Source organism: Monodon monoceros, unplaced genomic scaffold (assembly GCF_005190385.1).
Source record: "Monodon monoceros isolate NGI ecotype Baffin Bay Population unplaced genomic scaffold, NGI_Narwhal_1 Super_Scaffold_18, whole genome shotgun sequence".
Classification (NCBI taxonomy): Eukaryota; Metazoa; Chordata; class Mammalia; order Artiodactyla; family Monodontidae; genus Monodon; species Monodon monoceros.
Window position 1 is genome coordinate 142,890,360 of NW_021703774.1, and position 24,332 is coordinate 142,914,691.

Sequence of the window (24,332 nt, forward strand, 5' to 3'; positions counted from 1 at the left end):
GGTGGGAAGCAGGTCTCTCAAGATAGCCAAGATTCTATAAGCCTTGGTCTTTCAATTTCTTAGAGTGGCTGAGGCAAGATGGTAAGAACTGGACATATTGGACAAATGTGTCAGATGACAACACAGAGACAATAGCAATATGACAATATGACAATATGACAACAATAGAGACAATATTTTTTACATTTTTAGAAGTATATGTTTTAAGTAAGTGTTTTTAGGATGTGCCAATTAAAAGAAAATACAAATAACTTAAAAATATGAAATGAGGGGCTTCCGTGGTGGCGCAGTGGTTAAGAATCCACCTGCCAATGCAGGGGGCATGGGTTCGAGCCCTGATCCAGGAAGATCCCACATGCCGCAGAGCAACTAAGCCTGTGCGCTACAACTACTGAGCCTGCGCTCTACAGCTCACGAGCCACAACTACTGAAGCCCATGTGCCTAGAGCCTGTGCTCCGCAACAAGAGAAACCACCGTAATGAGAGGTCCGCGCACCGCAACCAAGAGTAGCCCCCACTCGCCGCAACTAGAGAAAAAACCTGCACACAGCAACAAAGACCCAATGCAGCCAAAAATAAATAAAATAAAATGAATAAATTTTTAAAATTAAAAAAAATATATGAAATGACCTTCAACTTCATTCATAACAAAATGCAAATTAGATGCTTCAGTTTGGCAAAAAACAAAAAGTTGGACAACATCAGTGGTGGCAGGATATGAGGAAACAGTACTCTTATTCATTACCAGTAGAAATGAAACTGATTTGGCCTCCATAGGGAGTGATTTAGTAACCTCTGTCAAAATCCTAAGTACATATAAACTGTTATCCAGCAATTATACTCCAAAAACAAAAACAAAAGCTTGAACTTCAAGGCACATTATTAAATTTAAATAAATACAAAGTTCAGAATAGTAAACATAATATACTACCATTCCTTTTTTTTAAAAAAAATCTTTATTGGAGTATAATTGCTTTACAATGTTGTGTTAGTTTCTGCTATATAACAAAGTGAATCAGCTATATGTATACATATATCCCCATATCCCCTCCCTCTTGTGTCTCCCTCCCACCCCTCCATGTGGTCACAAAGCACGGAGCTGATCTCCCTGTGCGATGCAACTGCTTCCCACTAGCTATCTATTTTACATTTGGTGATGTATATATGCCAATGCTACTCTCTCACTTTGTCTCAGCTTACCCTTGCCCCTCCCCGTGTCCTCAAGTCCATTCTCTATGTCTGCGTCTTTATTCCTGTCTTGCCCCTAGGTTCATCAGAACCATTTTTTAATTTTCAGATTTCATATATATGAGTTAGCATACGTATTTGTTTTTCTCTAGCAAAAGGTATTTGTTTTTCTCTTTCTGACTTACTTCACGCTGTAATGACAGACTCTAGGTCCATCCACCTCACTACAAATAACTCAATTTCGCTTCTTTTTATGACTGAGTAATATTCCATTGTATGTATGTGCCACATCTTCTTTATCCATTCATCTGTCAATGGACACTTAGGTTGCTTCCATGTCCTGGCTATTGTAAATAGTGCTGCAATGAACATTGTGGTACATGACTCTTTCTGAATTATGGTTTTCTCAGGGTATATGCCCAGCAGTGGGATTGCTGGGTCGTATGGTAGTTCTACTTTTAGTTTTTTAAGGAACCTGCATACTGTTCTCCATAGTGGCTGCACCAATTTACAGTCCCACCAACAGTGTGGGAGGGTTCCCTTTTCTCCACACCCTCTCCAGCATTTATTGTTTGTAGATTTAAAATACACATTTATATTTGTATATACACAAAGAAAATATTTTAAGAGGATACAGTAGAAAATATAGACAATAGTCATCTGGAGGGAGAGGAAGTAGATGGCTGTGAGACAGGAGTAAGAGGGAAACATACTTTTCCCTGGATACCATGCTGTGCCTTCTACATTTTGTACCATGTACTGTATTAATCTTCAAAAATAAATAAAATGAGCTTATTCATATTAATTTAATGAGGGTTACTGTGCAACCAAGTAAGTTGCAAAATAAAATAAGCCTAATAATTTTTTTTCCAGTCAGACAGGTTCAAACTCTTTTTGCTAATTGCCTCTAATGAAGATAGTAGCCAGTTATCTAAACTGAGCTAACAATTCTACAGATGGCTGTTTTCACCAAATCACCCATGGAGAGTTGGCCAGGTCCACAGTCAGCCATACATCCTCAAATATATATGGCTAGATCTTACCCCCTCAGGGCCTAGAGCCAGGATGGGGATGCCAGATTTGGCTAGCTGAATGTCCCAGGTTAGGAATCACTCACCCGGTCATAGATGTCCCCCTCCAGTTCTCCCCACTTCCTTCCATCCCATGATGTGACTCGAACTCGATTCCTATCCCTGACATCTTGAGGCACATAGCTGTGAAGGACCTTCTGTAGTCTGCCTGCTCGTGAAGTGGAGAGATCATTGGCAGCGAGATTGCCTGTGGGAGCATAAATTTTAGGATTGTTTTTTCTACTTCTGTAAAAAATGCCATTGGAATCTTGACAGGGATTGCACTGAATCTATAGAGGTTTTGGGTAGTATGAACATCTTATGCCCGCAGGAATAAAGCAACTTCAGAGGCCACAGAAAAAGAAAACATCCCACCAGCAATGGTGCTAATGTAGAGTCAGACCAATTCTCAGGCATAGCCAATCAATGCAGACACCAGGGGCAGGGGCAGGTGGAGGAGAAACGTTTATCACATGCATAGCACAGTACTAGACACTCCAGAGTGGGGGTTGCAAAGGCAAACACCGACATAGGCCAGAAAGGTTATGTAAATAAATAAAGCAGACCAGGTTAAAACATTTATTTCTAAAGAAATACGTTCTCTCCCACTTTTCTTGAAATATGTGTCTCTCTTCATCTTTGGTAGATACTACACATTATTTACCCAAAATTTACTCTCCTCTTATTCCTTAGTAATAGAACTCCAATTTTATTTGAGGGAGGGGGAAGCAACATTCCCCAAAACACTACATTTCCCAGCCTCTTTTGACAACCAAGTAAGACTATATGACTAAGTTCTGGTCAATGAGTTGTAGGCAGAATTATTGTGTGGGACTTCTGGGAAAATGTTTAAAAGGAGCTGATACAATCAGGAGATGTGCCCCTTTTGTTCAGTCTTTTCTTCCTGCCCGGAATTTGAATGTGATGACTGAAGTTCCAGCAGTCATGAGGACCATGAGGCAATCCTGGGGATGGAAGCCAGCAATAAAATAGGTTACAAAAAGAAAGAAGTCCAAGTCCCCTAATAATTGTGGAGTCTCCATACCAGCCCTGGACTGCCTATATCCCAGCTCTCTTATGTAAGAGAGAAATAAACATTTCTTCTTTAAGCCGGTTAGTTGAGTTTTCTATTGTATATAACCAAACCTAATCCTAAATGATTCATCATCTTTCTTTCATTTTCCCCTTTGTGATAGACACGAGTTCAAGAAATATCTCACTTTGCTCTTGGCTCTACTATAAGAAATAATATTACTGCAAGCTTAATGATAAATGGCAACTGATACGTGGCCTCAGAGTCAAGGAGTGAAAGGGAGCAGTGGGCACTGTGGCACTGTGGTGAAGAACTAGAGAATACATACCTTATCCAATGGTGAACCAGCTTAGTCTTCCCACAAAGAAATATGTCCCAATTTTTGAGGGCACTCAAAGAAGTCAAAATTGGATTCTCTGCTCAAGAGAAATTTGCAGCAGGATATCAACTGAGAAAAGAAAAGCTGGGATCCAGTTCTGGCTCTACCTCCAACTCATGTAAAAGATTCAAGTTATTGGGCTTCCCTGGTGGCGCAGTGGTTGAGAGTCCGCCTGCGCAGGGGACATGGGTTCGTGCCCCGGTTCAGGAAGATCCCACATGCCGCGAGCGGCTGGGCCCGTGAGCCATAGCCGCTGAGCCTGCGCGTCCGGAGCCTGTGCTCCGCAACAGGAGAGGCCACAACAGTGAGAGGCCCGCGTACCGCAAAAAAAAAAAAGATTCAAATTATTTAATCTCTCTAGAGCTCAATTTCCCCCTCCATAAAATATGAGGGCTGGTCCCTTCTTACCCTGTAATTCCTATCTCCTTGGGATCACAGAGTCATTTGAGTGAGGAGCTGGGATAAGGGTGAGGTGTTGGTAATTCAGCATACCTTAGAAAAGCAACTCTCAGTTACTTCTCCTTGGCCCTTCTTCCTCTTCTGAGTTCCAGTCCCTCCTCATCCAAGTAACCCTACCTTACCCATTCCCCCTTCTGATGGATTCTCACAGCACTCAGCCAGATTAGCACAGCCCAGTACACAGGCTGGGCTCCCTTGAATTGGACCCATTAAACCATATCAACATTTCTTCTCCATTCTCTCTGGACTTCCAGAGCTGGTGATCAAATGTGGTACCTCTCTGAATCACCTGTAGGACCTACCTTGAGGCTGGAAGCTGACTCAAACTGTGCAAGTTGGCTAATGAGAACTGGAAAAGAAGGATCCAGGCCCAACGAAAAGGCTAGGGCATGTGGCAAGTTAAGCTTGGCTGAGCTCCAGGATCAGTGTGAAAAATACAGCCCCCTTGTGGATATTTCTCAAGATAAAAATACTGCCTATTTAAGGCAGGATGCCGGCCAACGGATGGTTGAAGTGAATACTTACAATGTACAAGGCCCAGCCCGGGCTATACTATTGAGTAAGACTTGGGCCTGTCCTCAAGGAATTTATAATCTTGAGGAGGAAGAAGATGCACACCCAGTAAAGCTGTGATGCAAGGCTAATGTGCTAACAGTTGCAAAGGTGATGCCCATGGTGTGGGAGCACAGGAGACAGAGGCAGCACTTCTCAACTGGCCAGCAGGGATCATGAGGGAAGACTTCCAGGAGGTGGTACACTTGAGCTGAGGCTGGAAAGCTTAAAGGGCATTGACAGGCCAGCTGTGATAAGGTGGGGGTATTCCAGAGAGAATCCATAACATGGCAAAGTTGGAGGCTTATTCAGGCAACAGAGAATAGCAGGTTTTGGCAGAAGCACATAAAGCCTGGGGCAGAATGACACAGTAAAGCTATAACGGGGGACTTCCCTGGTGGTGCAGTGGTTAAGAATCCACCTGCCAATGCAGGGGACATGGGTTCGAGCCCTGGTCCAGGAAGATCCCACATGCCTGGAGCAACTAAGCCTGTGCATCACAACTACTGAAGCCCGCGCGCCTAGAGCCTGTGCTCCACAACAAGAGAAGCCACTGCAGTGAGAAGCCCACTCACCGCAACTAGAGAAAGCCCGTGTGCAGCAACGAAGACCCAACGCAGCCAAAAATAAACAAATTTATTAAAAAATGAAAATAAAGCTATAACAGGCTGCTGCAGCCAGATCTTATCACTTTAGCTGGCAGGCTAAGGAAATGGAACTTAATCTTAGACACAAAGTAAACAGATGCAGAGGGATGAAAGTGTCATGTGGTAGATTAATCAGGGCTCTGTTTTAATCTGCCTTCAGAGACCTTGCTCTGATCACCAGTCTTCCCTGGCCAACTAACAGAGAAAGAGAGAAAATCATTGCAAACAGAAAAAACACACCAGCTTAGCAAGCAAGCACTATTCTACCTGTGACCCAGACCAGAAAGCCCATCATATTTAGTGTGCCCTTGACTGGGTGAGGTCGGGAGCCCTCCCTGCCAAGACACCAGCTCTCTGACTTACGGCAACAGCCAGTCTGAAGCAATGCTAGTGTCTTTCCCCCAGGGGCGGCACACAGGTCAAGCACAGTGTCACCAGGCTGCAGGCCGAGGGCCAGGACAGGCAGCAAGGAGGCAGCATCCATCAGGTAGTAATCCATGACACCCAGGCTGCCAAGCCTAGAAGAGAGGAGACCACCTTAGAGTCAAATTCCAAGTCAGGAGACCCACTGGAAGTCAAGGTCACAAGTCCATGCCCTCAGGGGCTACTGAGCTCTACTCAGCAAAAACTAATTTCTCAGACCCATACTCAGTTGTGTACTTACTCACTCATTCATCTACATAGCAGCCAGAGTAGCCTTTTAAAACATAGATCAACTCACTCTATTTCAGCCACACCAGCCATCTTGCTATTCCTTAATTAAGCCACGCATACTCCTGTCTCAGGCTTTTGTAGTTGTGCTTTTTGCCTACAACACTCTTCCTCCAAATATCCCTCATTTGCTTCCTCACTTCTTTCAGGTCCTCCTCAAAAGTTACCTCATCAAAGAGGCACTGGCATACCCTGACTACTCCATCTAAAAATAGCAGCCCCCTACTCCCATCTATCTTGCATTCTTTTTCTTTAAAGTATTTATTATTCACTTTATATGTATAGGTTTGTGTGTATTTTACCCCTTCTCTCTCTCCCTATTAGAATGAAGGTAGGGACTTTGTCTTGCTTTGTTCATTATAACATCCCCAACACCTGAAACAGTGAATGGCATGTAGTAGGAACTCAGTTTTATTAGGTTACATATTGAGATACAAAGTGCTTTGTGGGTTCAGGAAAGAGTGCCATCCACTGTGCCTGTCAGAGTCAGAGTTACCTGAGTTAGATCTGATGAAGGAATGGGCCTTCATTTGGTTAAAAAAAAAAAGGGAAGAGGAGCATTCCAAGCAGAAGAAAAAAGAAAAAGAAAAGGCACAGATGCATGCAAACTCATAACTTCTTTCAGACACAGTGAGAAATCTGCTGTGTTAGAAATACAAGGTACATTAGATTGAAGTTGGAAAGCAGATAGAGGCCAAGGTGGTAAAAGGTCTTAAACCCTACGCTAAGGAGTTTGGACTATAACCTGTAGGCAGTTACCAAAAGTTTTTAAAGAAAATGACATGGGGGCTTCCCTGGTGGCGCAGTGGTTGAGAGTACGCCTGCCGATGCAGGGGACACGGGTTCATGCCCCGGTCCGGGAAGATCCCACATGCCGTGGAACGGCTGGGCCCGTGAGCCATGGCCGCTGAGCCTGCGCGTCCAGAGCCTGTGCTCTGCAACGGGAGAGGCCACAACAGTGAGAGGCCCGCGTACCACAAAAAAAAAAAAAAAAAAAAAAGAAAATGACATGATTGGCTAGTTAGAGTTTAGAAAGCTAGGTGGGTTACAAAGAACAAATTAGAAACAGAGACACCAGGAAAAGCTGTTACAAGAGTCCAAATGAGAGCTAATAAGGCATGGAGAGAGGCAGCACCCATGTGGGTAGAGAGAGAGGGACAACAGACAGGTTGTTGTCACAGAAGGCCTTCTCACTCCCAATCCACTTGTCATAAGGGCAACTGTGGTGCAGCCATTCAGCCTGAGACACAGTTCAGCACGGACAGCCTTTGGCGACAGCCTCAAGGAGGCAGAAACTTGGTCCTTGCTGACCTGACAGGAAGGCTCTGGAAGAAAGATGTGACAAGATATAAGACAGAGCACCACTGAGAATCAGCTACAAGACCTACAATCCCCAGTCTCGAGGTCATAACACCTCTGGCGTTCACAAATGGGCTCAGGCCATGATAGGATATTTTCAAAGTCAAATCACACTTTGTGCCGCAACTACTGAGCCTGCACACCACAACTACTGAAGCCTGCGCGACTAGAGCCTGTGCTCCACGACAAGAGAAGCCACCGCAATAAGCCTGCGCACCACAAAGAAGAGTAGCCCCTGCTCGCCGCAACTAGAGAAAGCCTGCGCGCAGCAACAAAGACCCAACACAGCCAAAAATAAATAAATAAAAAATAAATAAACTTAAAAAAAAAAAGCAGCACAACAATTTCTCAATTTCAGGAGGTTCCTGGACTCCCTAAATACATCCTTGAACTCCCAAGAGATTAAGATCCCCTTGATTTACAGGGAGCCCATCAAGACAAGAAGGAAAAAAAACTCAAACATAGAGGCTGCTTCCCCCACTACTCTCCGGATATCCTCAGGCAACTTAGGAAACCAAATGGGTCTGACTCCATTGATCTGCCTAAAGCCAGTGCCTCCAAATTGGTCTCTAATCCTGCTCCCATCTATGCCCTCCTCACAGTGACTAAAATGATCTTCCTGAAGCAAAACCTTGATGGGAATAACATCGATATTGCAGGTACTATACTAGGTGTTTAATATGCATCATTTCCTTTAATCCTCACCACAACCCTGTGAGGCAGGAGAACCCAGATTCTAGAGCCTGACTGCCTGGATCTCAAATCCAGCCCAGTTGCTCATCAGTTGTGTGACCTTCTGCAAATTACTCAACTTCCCTGTGCCTCAGTTTCCTCATCTGTAATAAGAGTACCTATCAGATAGGATTAGTGTAAGAATTAAAGGAAGTAATAGAAGACAAGTACTTAGAACAGTAGCTGGCACAGTGAGCTATACTGTCAGCTATTACTACCATTACTTTCCAGATTATTTTCCTGATAAGGAAACCAAGGCTCAGTTATCCAATGCCACATGTCTAATAAGTGGTGAAGACAGGATCCAAACCTAGGTTTTCTTAACCACTGTACATTATTACCTTTCCTCTACTCAGAAACCCTCTTCAGTGGTTCTCTAGAACAGATGAACGTATTGCAATTACAGCAATATGAATTAAAAGGCACATGTCTGAAGCTGCCCAGCCCTGGTAATTCCAGCCATTTATAAGCAACCCTGGACCACCAGGAAAATCCCCTTCCCCCAACCTGCAAGCTCGTGACATTCAAGATTCCCACACATGGCCCCCATGTACTTTTCCAACCTCATCTCTTACTTCTCTTAAGCATGCAGTCTTCCCTCAAACCAGCAGCTAAGACAACTGCAAAAGCCTCCTAATTTACAACTCCATTTCTAGCCTTGCCCCTCTCCAGCCTATTTTCCACACAGCAGCCAGAATGATATTTTAAAAATTCAGATCTGATCATGTTATTCCCCAGCTTAAAACCTTTCATGGCTGGGGCTTCCCTGGATGCCCAGTGATTAAGACTCTGAGCTTCCACTGCAGGGAGCACAGATTCGACCCCTGGTCAGGAAACTAAGATCCTGCATGCCACACGGTGTGGCCAAAAACAAACAAAAAACCACCACCAACAAAACAAACAAACCAACCTTTCATGGCTCCCTCTTCCTTTTAGAGAAAAAGTCCATGATCCCATAAGGCCTGTAAAACCTTCAAAATCTGGCTCTAGCCCTCTTCTGTAGCCTCACATCACTCTCCCATCCCCACTCCCACGCCACCAGCTTTAATTCCTACTCGGCTTTCAGGTCTTAGCTTAAATTTCACTTCCTCAGCATTAGATCTCCTAACTGTAAGACTTCATAGCATCTTGCACTTTTTTTCTGTAGCACTTATCACAACCATAAATAGTTTTTTAACACTTATCTCCCTCACTAGGCTGCAAGCTCCATGAGGACTTGTGCACTTAAGAGTGCCTAGCATTTGGAAGACAATAAATATTTGTTGAATGAATGAATCAGTCCTTCAAAGATCAATTCCCACATCCTACAGCTAACACTGAGCTCTCCTTTTCTCAATTTAGCATTTTATTACAGAGTCTTTTTTCATTCAACTTCATATACATCTGAGCATTGGATAAGATGACTGGAAGGTCTCATTTTTTTTTACCCCAGTCTGGTCTGGTACTAACTTCGTGTCCCTAAGCAAGCCCTATTTCCTAGGCCAGTCCCACCTCTTATTTGGTATCATGAGGTTACTTGTCCTACTCACTTTGATGGGGGCAAGTGAGAAAGCAATTGTAAATAACACACATTTTAACTGGAGAGGGTGCTCATGTAAAAAGGTTTTTTGTTTTTTTTCTTACTTAGGCGGTAGAAGTGGGGCACTTAAGCAGGTTCAAAGTGCAGGTTCTGAGGTCAGACTGCCTAGGTCTAAATACTAGCTTCACCACTTACTATCTAAGGGACCTAAAGCAAGTAAGTACCTTAACTTCTCTGCACCTCAGTTTCCTCAAATGTAAAAGAAAAACAATAATATTACCCACCTTAGAGGGCTGTTGACAGAACAAAAGGAGATAATGCCCAGCATGTATAAGTACTCAGTAAATATTAGCAATATTAAGATCGCTATTAAACAGGACAGGAGCTGTGCCTCTTCCTGTCTACTTCCAGCAGACACTCAGAACAGCCCTAGCCACAGCTCCAGATCCTACCTGGCAGGAGGGAAACGGCTGACATCCCCTCTGGCGAAAGTGAAGCATCGAAGGTTTGGACTGCAGGCCCAGGAGGCAGGGGGTGGAGCTGCAGTTTGGCCATTCTCAGGTTCTAGTTCCCCGTGGAAGACAGCTTCATTCACGAAGTCCCTTGCACTCAGCTGCTCCAGCTCCGCACTCACACGATCCCAGGCAGCAAAGTTATTGACCAGTGCACCATACTTCTGCTCTGAGAGGAGACTGACCCGGATCGATGGCCAAAGATCCCCAAATTGCACACTGTAGGTCATGTCAAAATTCTGCAGAGCCAGTCGAGTGGCAGGAAATTTGGGCTCTGTGGCAGCCTAAAAGAATGAGAACAGGTCTATTGGTCTTCCAGTCTTGCCTCTATCCCCTTACTGCCTGACCCCACCAGTACCTCAGAGCGCTGGGGCAAACGTGGATCCAGCTAGTGCCCACTCCTCTTTGCACCCTGTCTTTGCATCCTGCCTCTGCCTGCCAAAGAAGTGTGTGAGAGACAAGCAGTGGGGAACCAGCCTTTCTATCTCAGTGTTGTGAAAGTAAGCTATAGCTCTCACAATAGCATGTGGGGGTCACCAATAAAGAGGATACTCCTTTGAGGCCTTGGAGAGGACTCTTGAGAATAGTCTACAGCAGGTTGGTAGAAACTATGTAGGCCCTGGGTGAAGCATCAAGCTTAAAAATAGAAGATGTTTTCTTTCTCAACAGTCCTTCCATTTTCTAAAGCACTTTCACGTCTCCTAGTTTAGGTGAGCACCACAAGAGATAGCGCAGTGGGATACAAAAAATATCAACCTTCTACATTTGATGGAGAGATGAGGGTAACTTACCTAAGGTCATGCAGTGACTGACACCACAATGCTCAGAATCACAGGGCTGAGGGTCATTTTGGGAAAGTCCCCAGACTCCAGGAAGGTGGCATGAGGAGAGCTCACAGAAACCTTGAGGTGTGAACAAAAGTGGGGACTTACAGGATGACTGCTATGAGGGTAGCAGAGAGGGGCATGAGTCAGGCTTGAAGAGCACAGAAGTAGACTGAAAGGGAAAAAAGGCCTCAGCTGGGAGTCCACAAGTTGGTCCTGGTTGCCACAGCTGGGATGCTTGCTATGGCTGGCAGCCCTGTTACTGTCTATGAATTTTGCTTTAGCCTGGATTTTTGGATTTTGGGTCAGAACTCTTTCTCTGCTCTCATTTCTTGTTATGGTGGGGACTCTTGCTCCGACCTTGACTTTTGCTACGGTGGGGACTCTTGCTCTGGCCACGACTTTTGCCACGGCAAGGACTCTTGCTTCGGCTCCGACTTCTGTTACGGAGCGCACTCTTGATCGGGCCCTGACTTTTGCTATGTTGGGTACTTTCGCTCTGGCCCTGACTTTCAAAAAGTTGAGGACTCCCACTCTGTTCCTGACTTATGCTTTGATGGGTACTATGGCTCCCATTCAGACTTCTACTAAGATGGAAACTCTTTCTTTGACTCCAATTTGTGCTAGGGCTATGGGTACTCTCACTCTGGCTCCAACTCGTGCTTTGGAGGGTGCTCTTGCTCTGGCTGTCACTACTCTGGCATTCACTAATAACAACAGTCGAACTACAGTTGGCATTAGTGCTACAGCTGGAATTCTTGGATGAAGACAAAGGACAGCTGTAGGGGATCTGGGGAGACTCCTTGCGGCAGTCTCGAGAAACCACAGAGTAGACATGGAGGCCACAGGGCATAGTATCAAGATGGCCCCAGGCTCGGGGGGCAATCGGTAAATTTGGGGGGTCAAAGGGTGTTCTCAAAGGGATAAAAGAATAGATATGCATAGAACAAGGAGGCACCACAGGCTGGCGATGAGGTTGGGGTGGGCCCGTGGGAGTGCTATAGGTGCCACAGCGGGGCACCACGGGCTGGTTATGACACTGAAGGGGACCTGTGGATTGACTGAGGGAACCAGAGAGTAGGCAGGGATTGCGGCAGGTGGGGGAAACCACAGAATACACATGGGTACTGCAGGGGGGTCCAATGGGGGGTCCTCGGGGGCTGGTCTGAGCATAACTATTGGGTAAGACAGGATCACAAGGAAGGCGAAGGGGAAGGGAAGTGGGGATAACTGTTTTGAGGGTTCTAGGGACCACAGTAGGTGTGGTAGTCCCTTGGGGAAGTTCTTTGGGGCAGGAATTTGAGCAAGTTGTGATGAATGTCACCATACAAGAAGGACCGGAGAGACCAGAAGGGCAGGAGGGAGGTGGAGGAGAGGTGCTGGCCTTAGGCGACATGGGCCGGTCAGGAGGAGTGTGCTGGGTGACCAGGGAGTGACATCTGTAAGGAGCACATGGCTGTTTTAACTCTGAGGATTTGGGAGACTTAGCTTGGGGGCAAACTGGGATAGGGAGAGGGGGTTCCTTATAGCTTCTGCAGTGGGGTGCCTGGAGTGGAGACATAAACTGGTTGCCTGGAGGTGAAGGAAAGAAGGCAGAACAAGGACAGTGGGAGGACAGAGGAAGAGGTGGTTCCTGGGGACAGGGTGGACCAGAAATTGTAGTGCCTGAGGTTATGCAGACATAAGAGCTCCCACCAGTCTCCCAAGAGTAAATGGACTCAAAGCAAGGCTTCCTGGAAACCTGGGACTGGGGCGAGCAAGGAGAGCCAGTACTCCCAGGGGGTAGGCGGATGGCACAGTAAGGGCTCCCAGCGGCAGGTATGTTGGCATCTGGGGGAAGATGGGAATAGTGATAAGAGCCCTCCTGAGGTGAGCTGGGACAAGATGTGCCTGCCTGAGAAGAAAGTGGGGAGCCACAGTAATTTTTTCCAGGAGGGGGGTCAAGCTGTGGTTTAGGTTCACAAGCGTCTGGATGCTTAACATGGCCTTGGTAAAAGCTGCCAGTGGGTGGGGAAGATATTGGGGAAAGAGGAGGATAATTATAACTCCTCCCTGAGGACCAGGAAGAGAGCAGAGTGGAGGTCATGGGCCCAGTTTCCAAAACCCTGTGAGAAAGGGGTGGGGAAATTATAGGTCTAGTTTCCATGGGCCAGTGAGCATGAGGAGGTGAAATTATGAGGCCAGTTCCCAGGGGCCTATGAGCAAGAGGAGGTGAAATCATGGGGCAAGTTCCCTGGGTCCCAGCAGTGATGGAAGGTGAAATCATGGGGCCAGTTTCCAAAGGCACATGAGTGAGGGGAGGGGAGGTCACCAGGTTGGTCACTGGGGCTGAAGGGTATCCACCACAGTAACAGCGATAAGTGTGTTGGTCAAAGTAAGGGCCTTGGGGACAGGGACATGGTGTTCTCAGGGGACTGATCCAGCTGCAATAAGGGCTCCACAGACGGGCAGGGGGTGACCCCACAAGGCGGAACCGGTCAACACAAGGACTTGGAGGGGACGAACCCGAGAGGATAGGCTCCCGGCGGTAGGGCCTTCCTAGGAGTGGAGAACAGGGTTCAAAAGAACATCTTCCTGGGCGCAGGGGAGTCTGTGGGGGTGGGGAGAGGGGAGGTGGGGTGGGGAGAGGGGAGGTGGGGGTGGGGAGAGGGGAGGTGGGGGCGGGGAAGGAATCGCTTGGGGTAGGGCGGGGGGCTGGCCGGTTATTGGAAGAAATTCCAGGGCTACAAGTGAGGCCAGAGAAAGGATCTCTGGATAAGTGGGGAGAGCCCATGGGGTGAGAGGAGTCGCTGCACCTTTTGCCTGGGCTTGAGGGAAAGGCCGGGAGGGTGGCTACTGTAACTTCCTGGGCGCCAGAGGCGGCTCGAGGCTGAGGAAGGGGTTGAATCCTTTCCCGGAGGGCAGCGGAAGGAGAGAAGGGGAAGTCGCTATGTCACCTTCCTAGGGGTGAGAGAGGCCGGGCTGGAAGGTTTAGGAGGAAAGGAGTAGAAGAGGTCATGCGGTGGGGGCGGGGGGCGGGGGGCGGGAGGGGAGACGGAGGAGGAGAAAGGGGGAGGGGGAGGGAGGAAGGGAAGTGGAAGGGTTAGTGGGGGCCCAAGGGAAGGTAACCAAGAGCCGGGAAACAAGAGGCGAGACACAGCTGAAAGAATGAGGACAGAGGTGATGGCGTAACATAGAGGGGCGCAGTCCGGAGTCTGCAGACTTAAGAGGAAAAGCCGAAGACTTGTGACGAAATAAAAGGGCGGACAGAGGCGATGACGTTACAGATGTGAGAGGGAGGGGCCTAGTCACGCCCCCTGAGGGGCGGGGGAAAGGAGGCCCAAGGCGTTCCAGAGGCGCTGGAGTAGCGAGCCTAACTGAGGGCGCGGGAAGTGGGAGGGCTGGAAAAGTTTCCCGAGGGATGGTGGCGAGATACTGCTGTCACGGGACCTTACCCATTTCTTCTTATGTCGTTGTCTCCGCGGGACTGTCATGAAGTCCGCACGCTTCAGCATGTCCCGCACACCTCTCCCTACCAGCGCAGCCATGTCTGCGTGCGCCGCCGGGTAGTTCCGACCGGAACCGCAAAGGGAGACGCGCAGGTTCCGGAGAGTTGGTGCGCCCCACTGCGGACGAAAAGGGGAGAGAGTTAACGGCTCTTTCCTGGGGCTCTGCCCACCGATACGTCGCAGATGCAAACCCAGCCCAGCGTAGGGATCTTTTGAGGGTCTGGAAAAGAAGAATTTTTCGCAGAGAGTGGTGGCTCAGTTTGGATGCTTGTACAGACTCTGTAAAGTCCCCTAACCCAGTTGGGGGATCAGGGAGGACTGGTAGCTGACAGTTGAGTACTGAAGGAGTTAGGTAGGCAAAATGGAGCGAGAAGAGCCTTTTAGGCAGAAGTACAGAGAGAGATCCTGAGGTAGAGAAAAACGAGGCTAGACTTCTAGGCAGAGGCGGTTTTATAGTGAAGCTAATTAAGCTTAAGTTTCAGGACCTGTCATTTGCACTGCCCTTTTCAAGGCTCGTACCTAATTTTTGTATTATTTTTCTTAAAGAGGGTCTCCCAAATTTTTTAAGCTTCCACAGAACTTGACTCCACCACAGGAGCCAGTGGAAAGGAGGGTCATTATCAGATAATTGTTTTTAAAAATGAACATCTGATAGCCAGCGATCGGAGTAGGTGGGAGTAGGGCAGGGAGATCAGATGAGAGAAGACCATGGTCTGGATTAGTGTGGTGGCAGTGAAGATGGAGAGAAGAAGATGGATTCCCCTTATAGTTCAGAGAAAGAAGTACAGGACTTGTTGACTAACTGACCCTATCTACACTAGTATATACTACACCAGTCAATAGCTGTCCTCTTTCTCTGCTTTTATTCTTCTGACTTATTATCACCTGATATGTATTTATTTTCTTATAGTGTGCTAAATAATAATTTTCAAAAGGTTAAAAACATAACTTATAAAAATATAAAATGAACACATGCCAAAGATTTTATTCATCATAATAAACTGCTTATCCATTATTATCCTAAATAATGAGGGAACCAGTGAGATGGTAAGACTTTTTCAAATGAGAATTTGAGTTTCAGAGATTTAGATTATCAGCCAAAGGAATGCTGAAATGAATTTGCTAATAGTTGCAAAAACATTAATATCCTATTAAGCAATAAACTATAATGTTGGGGATTATCTTTTACCAGAGAGAATTAAATTCCATCTCTACTGGACAAAAATTCATTTGCATTTCTATGGATAGGAATTATTTGCATTGCTCTCAGACAAGGTTTGCATTGCCATCAGTTTTCTACAAGTTAACTCTACCCCTATAAAGTTGTAAGATAGCCTAGTCAATGTAAAGTCAATCAAAGTTATACCCCAGCACTACAATAAAAGATCACCCAGTAATCCTCTTCTGCCCATTTACAAGTTCTGGACAATTTTTCTGGATTTGTCTCCCCTCACTAGGATGTAATATTTAAAGAGCAAGGATTTTGTTTGATTCATTGTTGAATTATCATCACCTAGAACTGTATATGATACATTGTTGGCTTTCAATAAATATTTATTGAATGAGGGAGTGAAAAATGAGAAAGTAGGGATGTGAATGTAAATTTCTTTGAGAAGTTTGTTACAGGGACCTAGCAGTTGTAAGGTGGAGGGAGGTACATGTATAGAGAAAGGCCTTTTTTTAAAAAAAGCTCAGCGTTTCCCTGGTTGGCACAGTGGTTAAGAATCCACCTGCCAATGCAGGGGACAGGGGTTCGAGCCCTGGTCGGGGAAGATCCCACATGCCACGGAGCAACTAAGCCCGTGCGCCACAACTACTGAAGCCCGCACACCACAGCTACTCAATCCACTTGCCTAGAACCCGTGCTCCGCAACAAGAGAAGCCACCACAATAAGAAGGCTGCGCACTGCAACAAAGAGTAGCCCCTGCTCACCGCAACTAAAGCCCGCGCACAGCAACAAAGACCCAACGCAGCCAAAAATAAATGAAATAAATCTATAAAAAAATAAAATAAAAATCTCATAGTAATAACCTGTATGGGAAAAGAATCTGAAAAAGAATGGATATATGTATAACTAAATCACTTTGCCGTACACCTGAAACTAACACATTGTAAATCAACTCTAATATAAAATAAAAATTAAATTTAAAAAAAAGCCATTTAGGGCTTCCCTGGTGGCGCAGTGGTTGAGAGTCCGTCTGCCAATGCAGGGGACACGGATTCGTGCCCCGGTCCGGGAAGATCCCACATGCCGCGGAGCGGCTGGGCCCGTGAGCCATCGCCATTGAGCCTGCGCGTCCGGAGCCTGTGCTCCGCAACGGGAGAGGCCACAACAGTGAGAGGCCTGCGTACCGCAAAAAAAAAAAAGACATTTAAATCCAGATAAGGATCCAATGAAGAAAGATTCAATATACTAGAGAGGAGGTATCCCAGACACACCTGTTTTCAAAGGCTTACACAAAATGTGGAGTGTCAGAACCACAGCCACAATCTCCCTGGGAAGGGGCCCTTCCCACTCCAAACCTCAGTTTACCCATCTAGAAATTGGAGGAACAAGGGAGAGAGGGTTGGACTACATCAGTGATTCTCAAATGTTTTGGTCCTGGGACCTCTTTAAAATCTTAAAAATTATTGAGAATTATTGAGATGTTTATTTTGTCTATCAATATTTACCAGCTTAGAAATTAAAACAGAAATTTTAAAAAATATTTATTCATTAAAAATAATAATAAGCCCATTACATGCTAACATAAATATCTTTATGAAAAATAATTATATTTTCCTAAAAGAAATTTAGTCAGAAGAGTGGCATTGTTTTACAAATCTCTTGCAAATTCATGTCTGGCTTAATAAAGCTAGATTCTCAGATATTCTTCTTCAATGTGTTGTAATATGTTGTTCTAGTTGAAGTTTATGTAGAAAATCCAGCCTCACACAGATATGTAGTTAGAAAAGAGAGGGGTATTTTTATAGCCTTTATAGGTAACTGTGAGTATTCTTTTGACAAGTGATAGTTTCCTTCAAGGTTAGTGGCAGTGTAGAATCTGAAACCATATCAAAGAACTTTTCATAGTCTGTTACATTAAGATCTGTTGGTCTATCATGCATAATTTTGTCAGATCTTACAGTGGTTATTTGGAAATTGTTGCTTCACTGAGTTATGCAGATCTTCCTTTTTTTTTTTTTTCTGGCTGCGTTGCGTCTTCGTTGCTGCATGTGGGCTTTCTCTAGTTGCAGCGAGCAGGGGCTACTCTTCGTTGTGGCTTCTCATTGCGGTGGCTTCTCTTGTTGCAGAGCACCAGCTCTAGGCGAGCGGGTTTCAGTAGTTATGGTGCACAAGCTTTGTTGTTCAGCAGCAAGTGGGATCTTCCCAGACCAGGGATCGAACCCATGTCCCCTGTATTGGCGGGCTGATTCTCAATCACTGCGCCACAAGGGAAGTCCCGGATCTTCCAAATGTTTTCACATTCATTATACAATATATATTTTCTAAAAATCACATTTGTTAATATCACTACTGATCTCATCAGAAAAGTCTTTAAATGTTAGGCAGCTTTTAAACTTACAGTGGCACATACAAGTTTTTCAAAATCCTAATATTTCACTGAAAACGCAGATTTTATCTTTGGCAACAAATACTGTCAATTGTTTTCCTCGAAGTGGCAGGCTTACTTTGTTAACTTTTCAGGAAAATGCTAGCATATTAAAATACAATTGATTTTTGTCAACAGATCTTGTATCTTGAAACCTTGTTAAATGCAATTTTGTTTTGGTAACTTTCTTTGAAACCTTTTCAGATTTTCTGTGCACAAAGTCGTGTCTTTTATGAGGTCACTTTTACTTCTTTTTTCAAATCTGTATACCTTTTTTTTCCTTTGTCTTACTCCACTGGTTACGACTTACAGTACTCTGTTGAACACAAGTAGGAGTAGTAGACAAGACATCTTACCTTGCTTCCATTCTTAGGGGGAACACATTCAGTATTTCACCATTATACATGATGTTAGCTGTAGTGGTTTCTATTTGTTTGTTTTAATATTTATTTGGCTGTGCCAGGTCTTAGCACATGCAGCAGGATGTGCAGGATACTGCAGGATCTTTTTTTTTTTTTTAATTTTTGGCTGCATTGGGTCTTTGTTTCTGCACACAGGCTTTCTCTAGTTGCGGAGAGCAAGCAGGGGCTACTCTTCGTTGCGGTGTGCAGGCTTCTCATTGCGGTGACTTCTCTTGTTGCGGAGCACGGGCTCTAGACACGCAGGCTTCTGTAGTTGTGGCACTCGAGCTCAGTAGTTGTGGCTCGTGGGCTCTAGAGCACAGGCTCAGTAGTTGTGGTGCACAGGCTTAGTTGCTCCGCGACATGTGGGATCCTCCTGGACCAGGCCTCAAACACATGTCCCCTGCATTGGCAGGCAGATTCTTAACCACTGTGCCACCAGGGAAGTCCCTGTAATACATATTTTCTGTTTAAGATTTTCATCACTGGTTTTCAAAAAGTTGAAAATAAGTGACTTGTTGTGGTTTCTTTTGTGTTTATTCAGGTTGGGGTCTGTTGAGCTTCTGGGAACTGTGGGTTTATAATTTTCATCAAATTTGGAAAATTTTAATCATTACTGCTACAAATATTTGTTCTCTTCCCTCCACTAACCCCCTCCCTCTCTTTCTCTCTTTCCTGGGCCATTTGATATTGTCCCTCAGCTTACTTTTCCTTTGGTCATTTAGTTTTATTATTATTATTATTGATTGATTGATTTTTATTTTTGGCTGCGTTGGGTCTTCGTTGCTGTGTGCAGGCTTTCTCTAGTTGCAGCGAACGGGGGCTACTCTTGGTTGCAGTGCGCGGGCTTCTCATTGTGGTGGCTTCTCTTGTTGCAGAGCACGGGCTCTAGGTGCGTGGCCTTCAGTAGTTGTGGCATGTGGGCTCAGTAGTTGTGGCTCGAGGGCTCTAGAGCGCAGGCTCAGTACTTGTGGCACACGGGATTAATTGCTCCACAACATGTGGGATCTTCCTGGACCAGGGCTCGAACCTGTGTCCCTTGCATTGGCAGGCGGATTCTTAACCACTGCACCACCAGGGAAATCCCTGTTCATTTATTTTTAATGTTTTTTCTCCTGTTCTTCAGTTTTTATAGTTTCTGTTCTGTCTTCAAGAACATTCCAGTACACTAATTTTTTCTTCTTTATCAGTGACTAATCTTTTGTTAATCTTGTCCAATGAATTTTTTATTTCAGATACTGTATTTTTAAGCTTTAGAAATTCTATTTGATTCATTTTTATATTTTCTACTTCTCATTGTGTTGATTGCCATTAAATCCTTGAGCATATTTGTAATAGCAATTTCAATGTCCTCGTCTACTATTTTATCATCTCTGTCGTTCTGGGTCTGTTTACTTACTTTTTTTATTTTTCATTGAAGTATAATTGATTTACAATGTTGTGTTAGTTTCAGGTGTATAGCACTATGAGTCAGATATATTTTTATATATATATATATATATACACACACACACACACACACACAAATATATATATATATTCTTTTTCAGATTCTTTTCCCTTATAGGTTATTACAAAATACTGAGTATAGTTCCCTGTGCTATACAGTAGGTCCTTGTTGGTTATCTATTTTATATAGTGGTGTGTACATGTTAATCCCAAACTCCTAATTTATCCCTCCCCCTCTTTGGTAACCGCTCCACTTTGGTAACCATAAGTTTGTTTTCTATGTTTGTGGGTCTATTTCTGTTTCGTAAATAAGTTCATTTGTATCTCTCTCTTTTTTTTTTTTTAGATTTCACATATAAGCGATATCACATGATATTTGTCTTTGTCTGTCTTACTTCATTTAGTATGATAATCTCTAGGTCTATCCATGTTGCTGCAAATGGCATTATTTCATTCTTTTTTGTGGCTGAGTAATATTCTATTGTATATATATATATACCACATCTTCTTTATCCATTCACTTGTCCATGGACATTTAGGTTACTTCCATGTCTTGGCTATTGTAAATATTGCTGCAGTGAACACTGAGGTGCATGTATCTTTTTGAATTATAGTTTCCGGCACTTCCCTGGTGGCACAGTGGTTAAGAATCCGCCTGCCAATGCAGGGCACACAGGTTCTAGCCCTGGTCTGGGAAGATCCCACGTGCCGCGGAGCAACTAAGCCCATGCGCCACAACTACTGAGCCCACATGCCACAACTACTGAAGCCCATGCACCTAGAGCCCGTGCTCCACAAGAGAAGCCCTGCTCACCACAACTAGAGAAAGCCTGCATGCAGCAACAAAGACCCAACGCAGCCAGAAATAAAATATAAATGAATTATAGTTTTCTCCAGCTATATGCCCAGGAGTCTGTTTATTGACTATTTTTTTCCTGGTCACATTTACCTGCTTCTTTGCATGTCAAGCAGTTTTTTTTTACTGAGTGCTTGGTATTGTGAAATTAACATTGTTAAAGGCTGGATTTTGTTGTCTTCTTTAAAATGTCTTGGAGTTTGTTCTGACAGGCAGTCAGGGTTTTGTTTGTTTGTTTGTTTGTGAATCAGCTTGATCCTTTTAAGGTTCCTTTTTTTAAGATTAGTTATAGCCTATCTTGAGTAGCCTCTCTCTATGGCTAGTTTTAGTCCTACTGCTGAGGTGCAAGTTCAACAGGAATTCTATCTGGTCAAACTCAAACAACTCGGGGACTTCCCTGTGGCACAGTGGTTAGGAGTCTGTCTGCCAATGCAGGGGTCACAGGTTCGATCCCTGGTCTGGAAGGATCCCACATGCCGCAGAGCAACTAAGCCCACAAACCACAACTGCTGAGCCCGCCAGCCACAACTACTGAAGCCCGCGCGCCTAGAGCCCGTGGTCTGGAACAAGAGAAGCCACCACAATGAGAAGCCCGCCCACCACAACAAAGAGTAGCCCCCGCTCCCCACAACTAGAGAAAGCCCACGTGCAGCAAGGAAAACGCAACGCAGCCAAAAACAAATAGAATTACAAAAAACAAAAAAACAAAAAAAACACCTCAAACATCTCCTAACCCTCTGCTTACAGCTTTGGGAATTATTCAGTTTACAGCTACCCAGTAGTCCTTTGCCTGGCTACATGGAGTTTCATTCTATTCATTTGCAGCTTAGTATTCAGCAACAGACTTAAGCATCCTCTAAGGAGAATTCAGAGCTTTCTCTGGTAATTCCCTCCTCTTTATGATAAAACTAGCAACACTTTGCTAAATATTCGCTAAAATCTGAGTAATGAGTTTAGGGCAGTTCACTGTAAAATTTCAGCTTTGCTGTATGTTTGAAAATTTAATAGATGTTTGAAAATGATCAGATTACATACAACAAATATAATAGCACCATGTATATAGGTATTTGTGAGGATTATACATCACCGTGAAATGGGTTCTAAGTCAGAAATGGCTGGAAAATGCTGGCCATCCCTGTAGTTAGGACAATAGGTTGAAAGAGCTTCTAGGTTAAAGTGGCCCTTTGCCCCATTTTTACAAACATAATCCTTCAGATTCTCAGACGCTCCATTGCCATGTTTGCCTATGAAGCCTCAGTCTTGCAGGCTATATTGAATTATCAGTATGCTGATTACTTCTGAAGCACAAGGCACTCACTTCTGGCATGGCTCACTTTCTGTGTATGACTGTTTACATATAGGTCTTTCTCATGTGCAACCAGAGATTGCAAACCAGTGAGCCAAAGCCAGCCCATAGATGTGTTTTATTTGGCCTAATGCTTTCAAAAAGTTGGTTGTCCACATTTAAAAATTGGGAGATTTCACATAAAACAATTGATCTGGCAACAGTGGCTGTGCATTTCCACATAGCAACAGTTGACTGCAGTGAAAAGGCAATTTTCCGATGTCTGCTGGGACTGCTTCCCTCAGTTATCACTCAGGTAGTTGTTTGCAACTCCTAGTCCTCAGCTGTCTAATATGATAACCACTAGCCACACAAGACTACTGAATATAAATTAATTCAAATTTAATTATAATTAAATAAAATTTAAAACTCAGTACCTCAGTCTCATTAGCCACATTAGCATATTGGACAATACAGAATAGAACTTTGCTATCATTGCACACTGTTCTATTGGAGAGTGCTGACCTAGCCTGTCTCCCCAGTTGGAACAGGCAACATTTTTCCTATCCCCTGGGCAACATACCTTATTAGTAATACTTCGGAGCCTCATCACTATTTACTGTTTTTATGGGGAACTATGCCATGTCCTAACACTAGACATAAGCTTATGGATGGCTCACAGCACTAGCTGTTGCTTTAAGTCTGAAACTGGCCTCTGTTCTACACATTTGGAACTTACTGTGGTTTATTTCAAATAATTTCAAACTTTAACATTGATACAGCATTGACATCTTTCAGACTCCATTTAAGTTTTAACCAATTGTCTCAATAATCCCTAACAACAAAAGGATCCAGTTTAGAATCACATGTTGCATGTCTTGTCTCCTATCTGAAATGGTTCTGCAGTCTTTCCTTGACTGTCACACCCTTGACACAAGTTAAGGATTATTTTGTACAGTGAACAATTTTATAGAATGTCCCTCAATTTGATTTATCTGGTTGGATTCATCTAATCTATTTCTCGCAGAAATCCCAGTGATACTGTGTTCTTCCTATATTATTTGTCCCATTATTGGTGATGCCAGCTTTCATCTAAGCTGTCTGCGTGTCTTCTACAGTGTACTTTCTTCTTTTGTAATTAATATGTATTCCCTTCTCACCAAACTTTCAGTTGATTCATTTATTAGTATGGCTCATGGATTTGTTTTATTCAGTGAGTTATAATCCAGTACTTTTATTATATATTTTGATGCTCAAATCGTCCCAGATTTGGCTATACTCTTGATATGTCCCTATCATTCTTTGAGCACTTCCTTCTTTCTGGAACAAATGTTCAGGCTCATGTTATACTTTCCCCATCCCAGCCCTGGAATCACCCATTTCTCCAACAAGCCCTGGTTCCTTTTATTGGAGAATGAAGCCCTTTGTGGGCCAAGGTAGGGAATGTATATATTCCCTACATACACAAATTGGCATCTGTATTTACTAAAATTGAAACCTGTATTTATTTAGTTCATACAAATAACACTGCAGGCTTCATTCTGGTTTTATCCTTTTCAATATCTGTAACTCCATTCTCTGCTAGCTCTCATTATCTTCAATATATTTACTTATTGGATCAATTCCCCGTGTATGTATATAACAAATCTTCCATTGTCAGCACCGCCTAGCCAGGCGCTCTTTTCTCACCCTGCTTTGACTCAAGTACCCCTCTCCCCTCCCCCTTAAAAAAAAATTTTTTTTTTAATAAATTTATTTATTTTGGCTGCGTTCAGTCTTCACTGCTGTGCGCAGGCTTTCTCTAGTTGTGGCGAGTGGGGGCTACTCTTCGTTGCGGTGTGTGGGCTTCTCATTGCCGTGGCTTCTCTTGTTGCGGAGCACAGGCTCTAGGCACACAGGCTTCAGTAGCTGTGGCACACAAGCCCTAGAGCACAGGCTCAGTAGTTGTGGCACACGGGCTTAGTTGCTCCACGGCACGTGGGATCTTCCCGGACCAGGGCTCGAACCTGTGTCCCCTGCATTGGCAGGTGGATTCTTAACCACTGTGCTACCAGGGAAGCCCCCCAAAAAAATATTTTTAAAGAAAAGCAATCTTGGGGATTTCCCTGGTGGTCCAGTGGTTAAGACTCTGTGCTCCCAATGCAGGGGGCACAGGTTCAATCCCTGGTAGGGGACCAAAGATCCCACATGCCTCATGGTGTAGCCAAAAAATGAAATGAAATGAACCATCTACAGATTTCAAATAATAAAAAAGAAAAAGGGGAAGGGGAGGGG

At 44.4% G+C, this 24,332-nt stretch overlaps 2 protein-coding genes across 2 annotated transcripts in view; both read right to left on the reverse strand.

The window, feature by feature from the left end:
- NSUN4 (NOP2/Sun RNA methyltransferase 4) overlaps positions 1-14,577 on the reverse strand; it is a 33,971-nt gene extending 19,394 nt beyond the window's left edge. The window contains exons 1-4 of the mRNA XM_029230937.1: positions 14,420-14,577; positions 10,102-10,445; positions 5,692-5,846; positions 2,306-2,466 (exon numbers count right to left, since the gene is read on the reverse strand). Of these exons, the coding sequence (XP_029086770.1) occupies positions 2,306-2,466; positions 5,692-5,846; positions 10,102-10,445; positions 14,420-14,512 (753 nt within the window). The 5' untranslated portion in view covers positions 14,513-14,577. The remainder of the gene's footprint in view (positions 1-2,305; positions 2,467-5,691; positions 5,847-10,101; positions 10,446-14,419) is intronic.
- On the reverse strand, positions 11,311-13,758 carry LOC114899831 (sperm head and tail associated protein-like). Its single transcript, XM_029230935.1, is given in 3 exon segments — positions 11,311-13,604; positions 13,646-13,691; positions 13,693-13,758. Coding segments are annotated over 3 exon segments (2,406 nt in total).
- Positions 14,578-24,332: the final 9,755 nt, after the last annotated feature.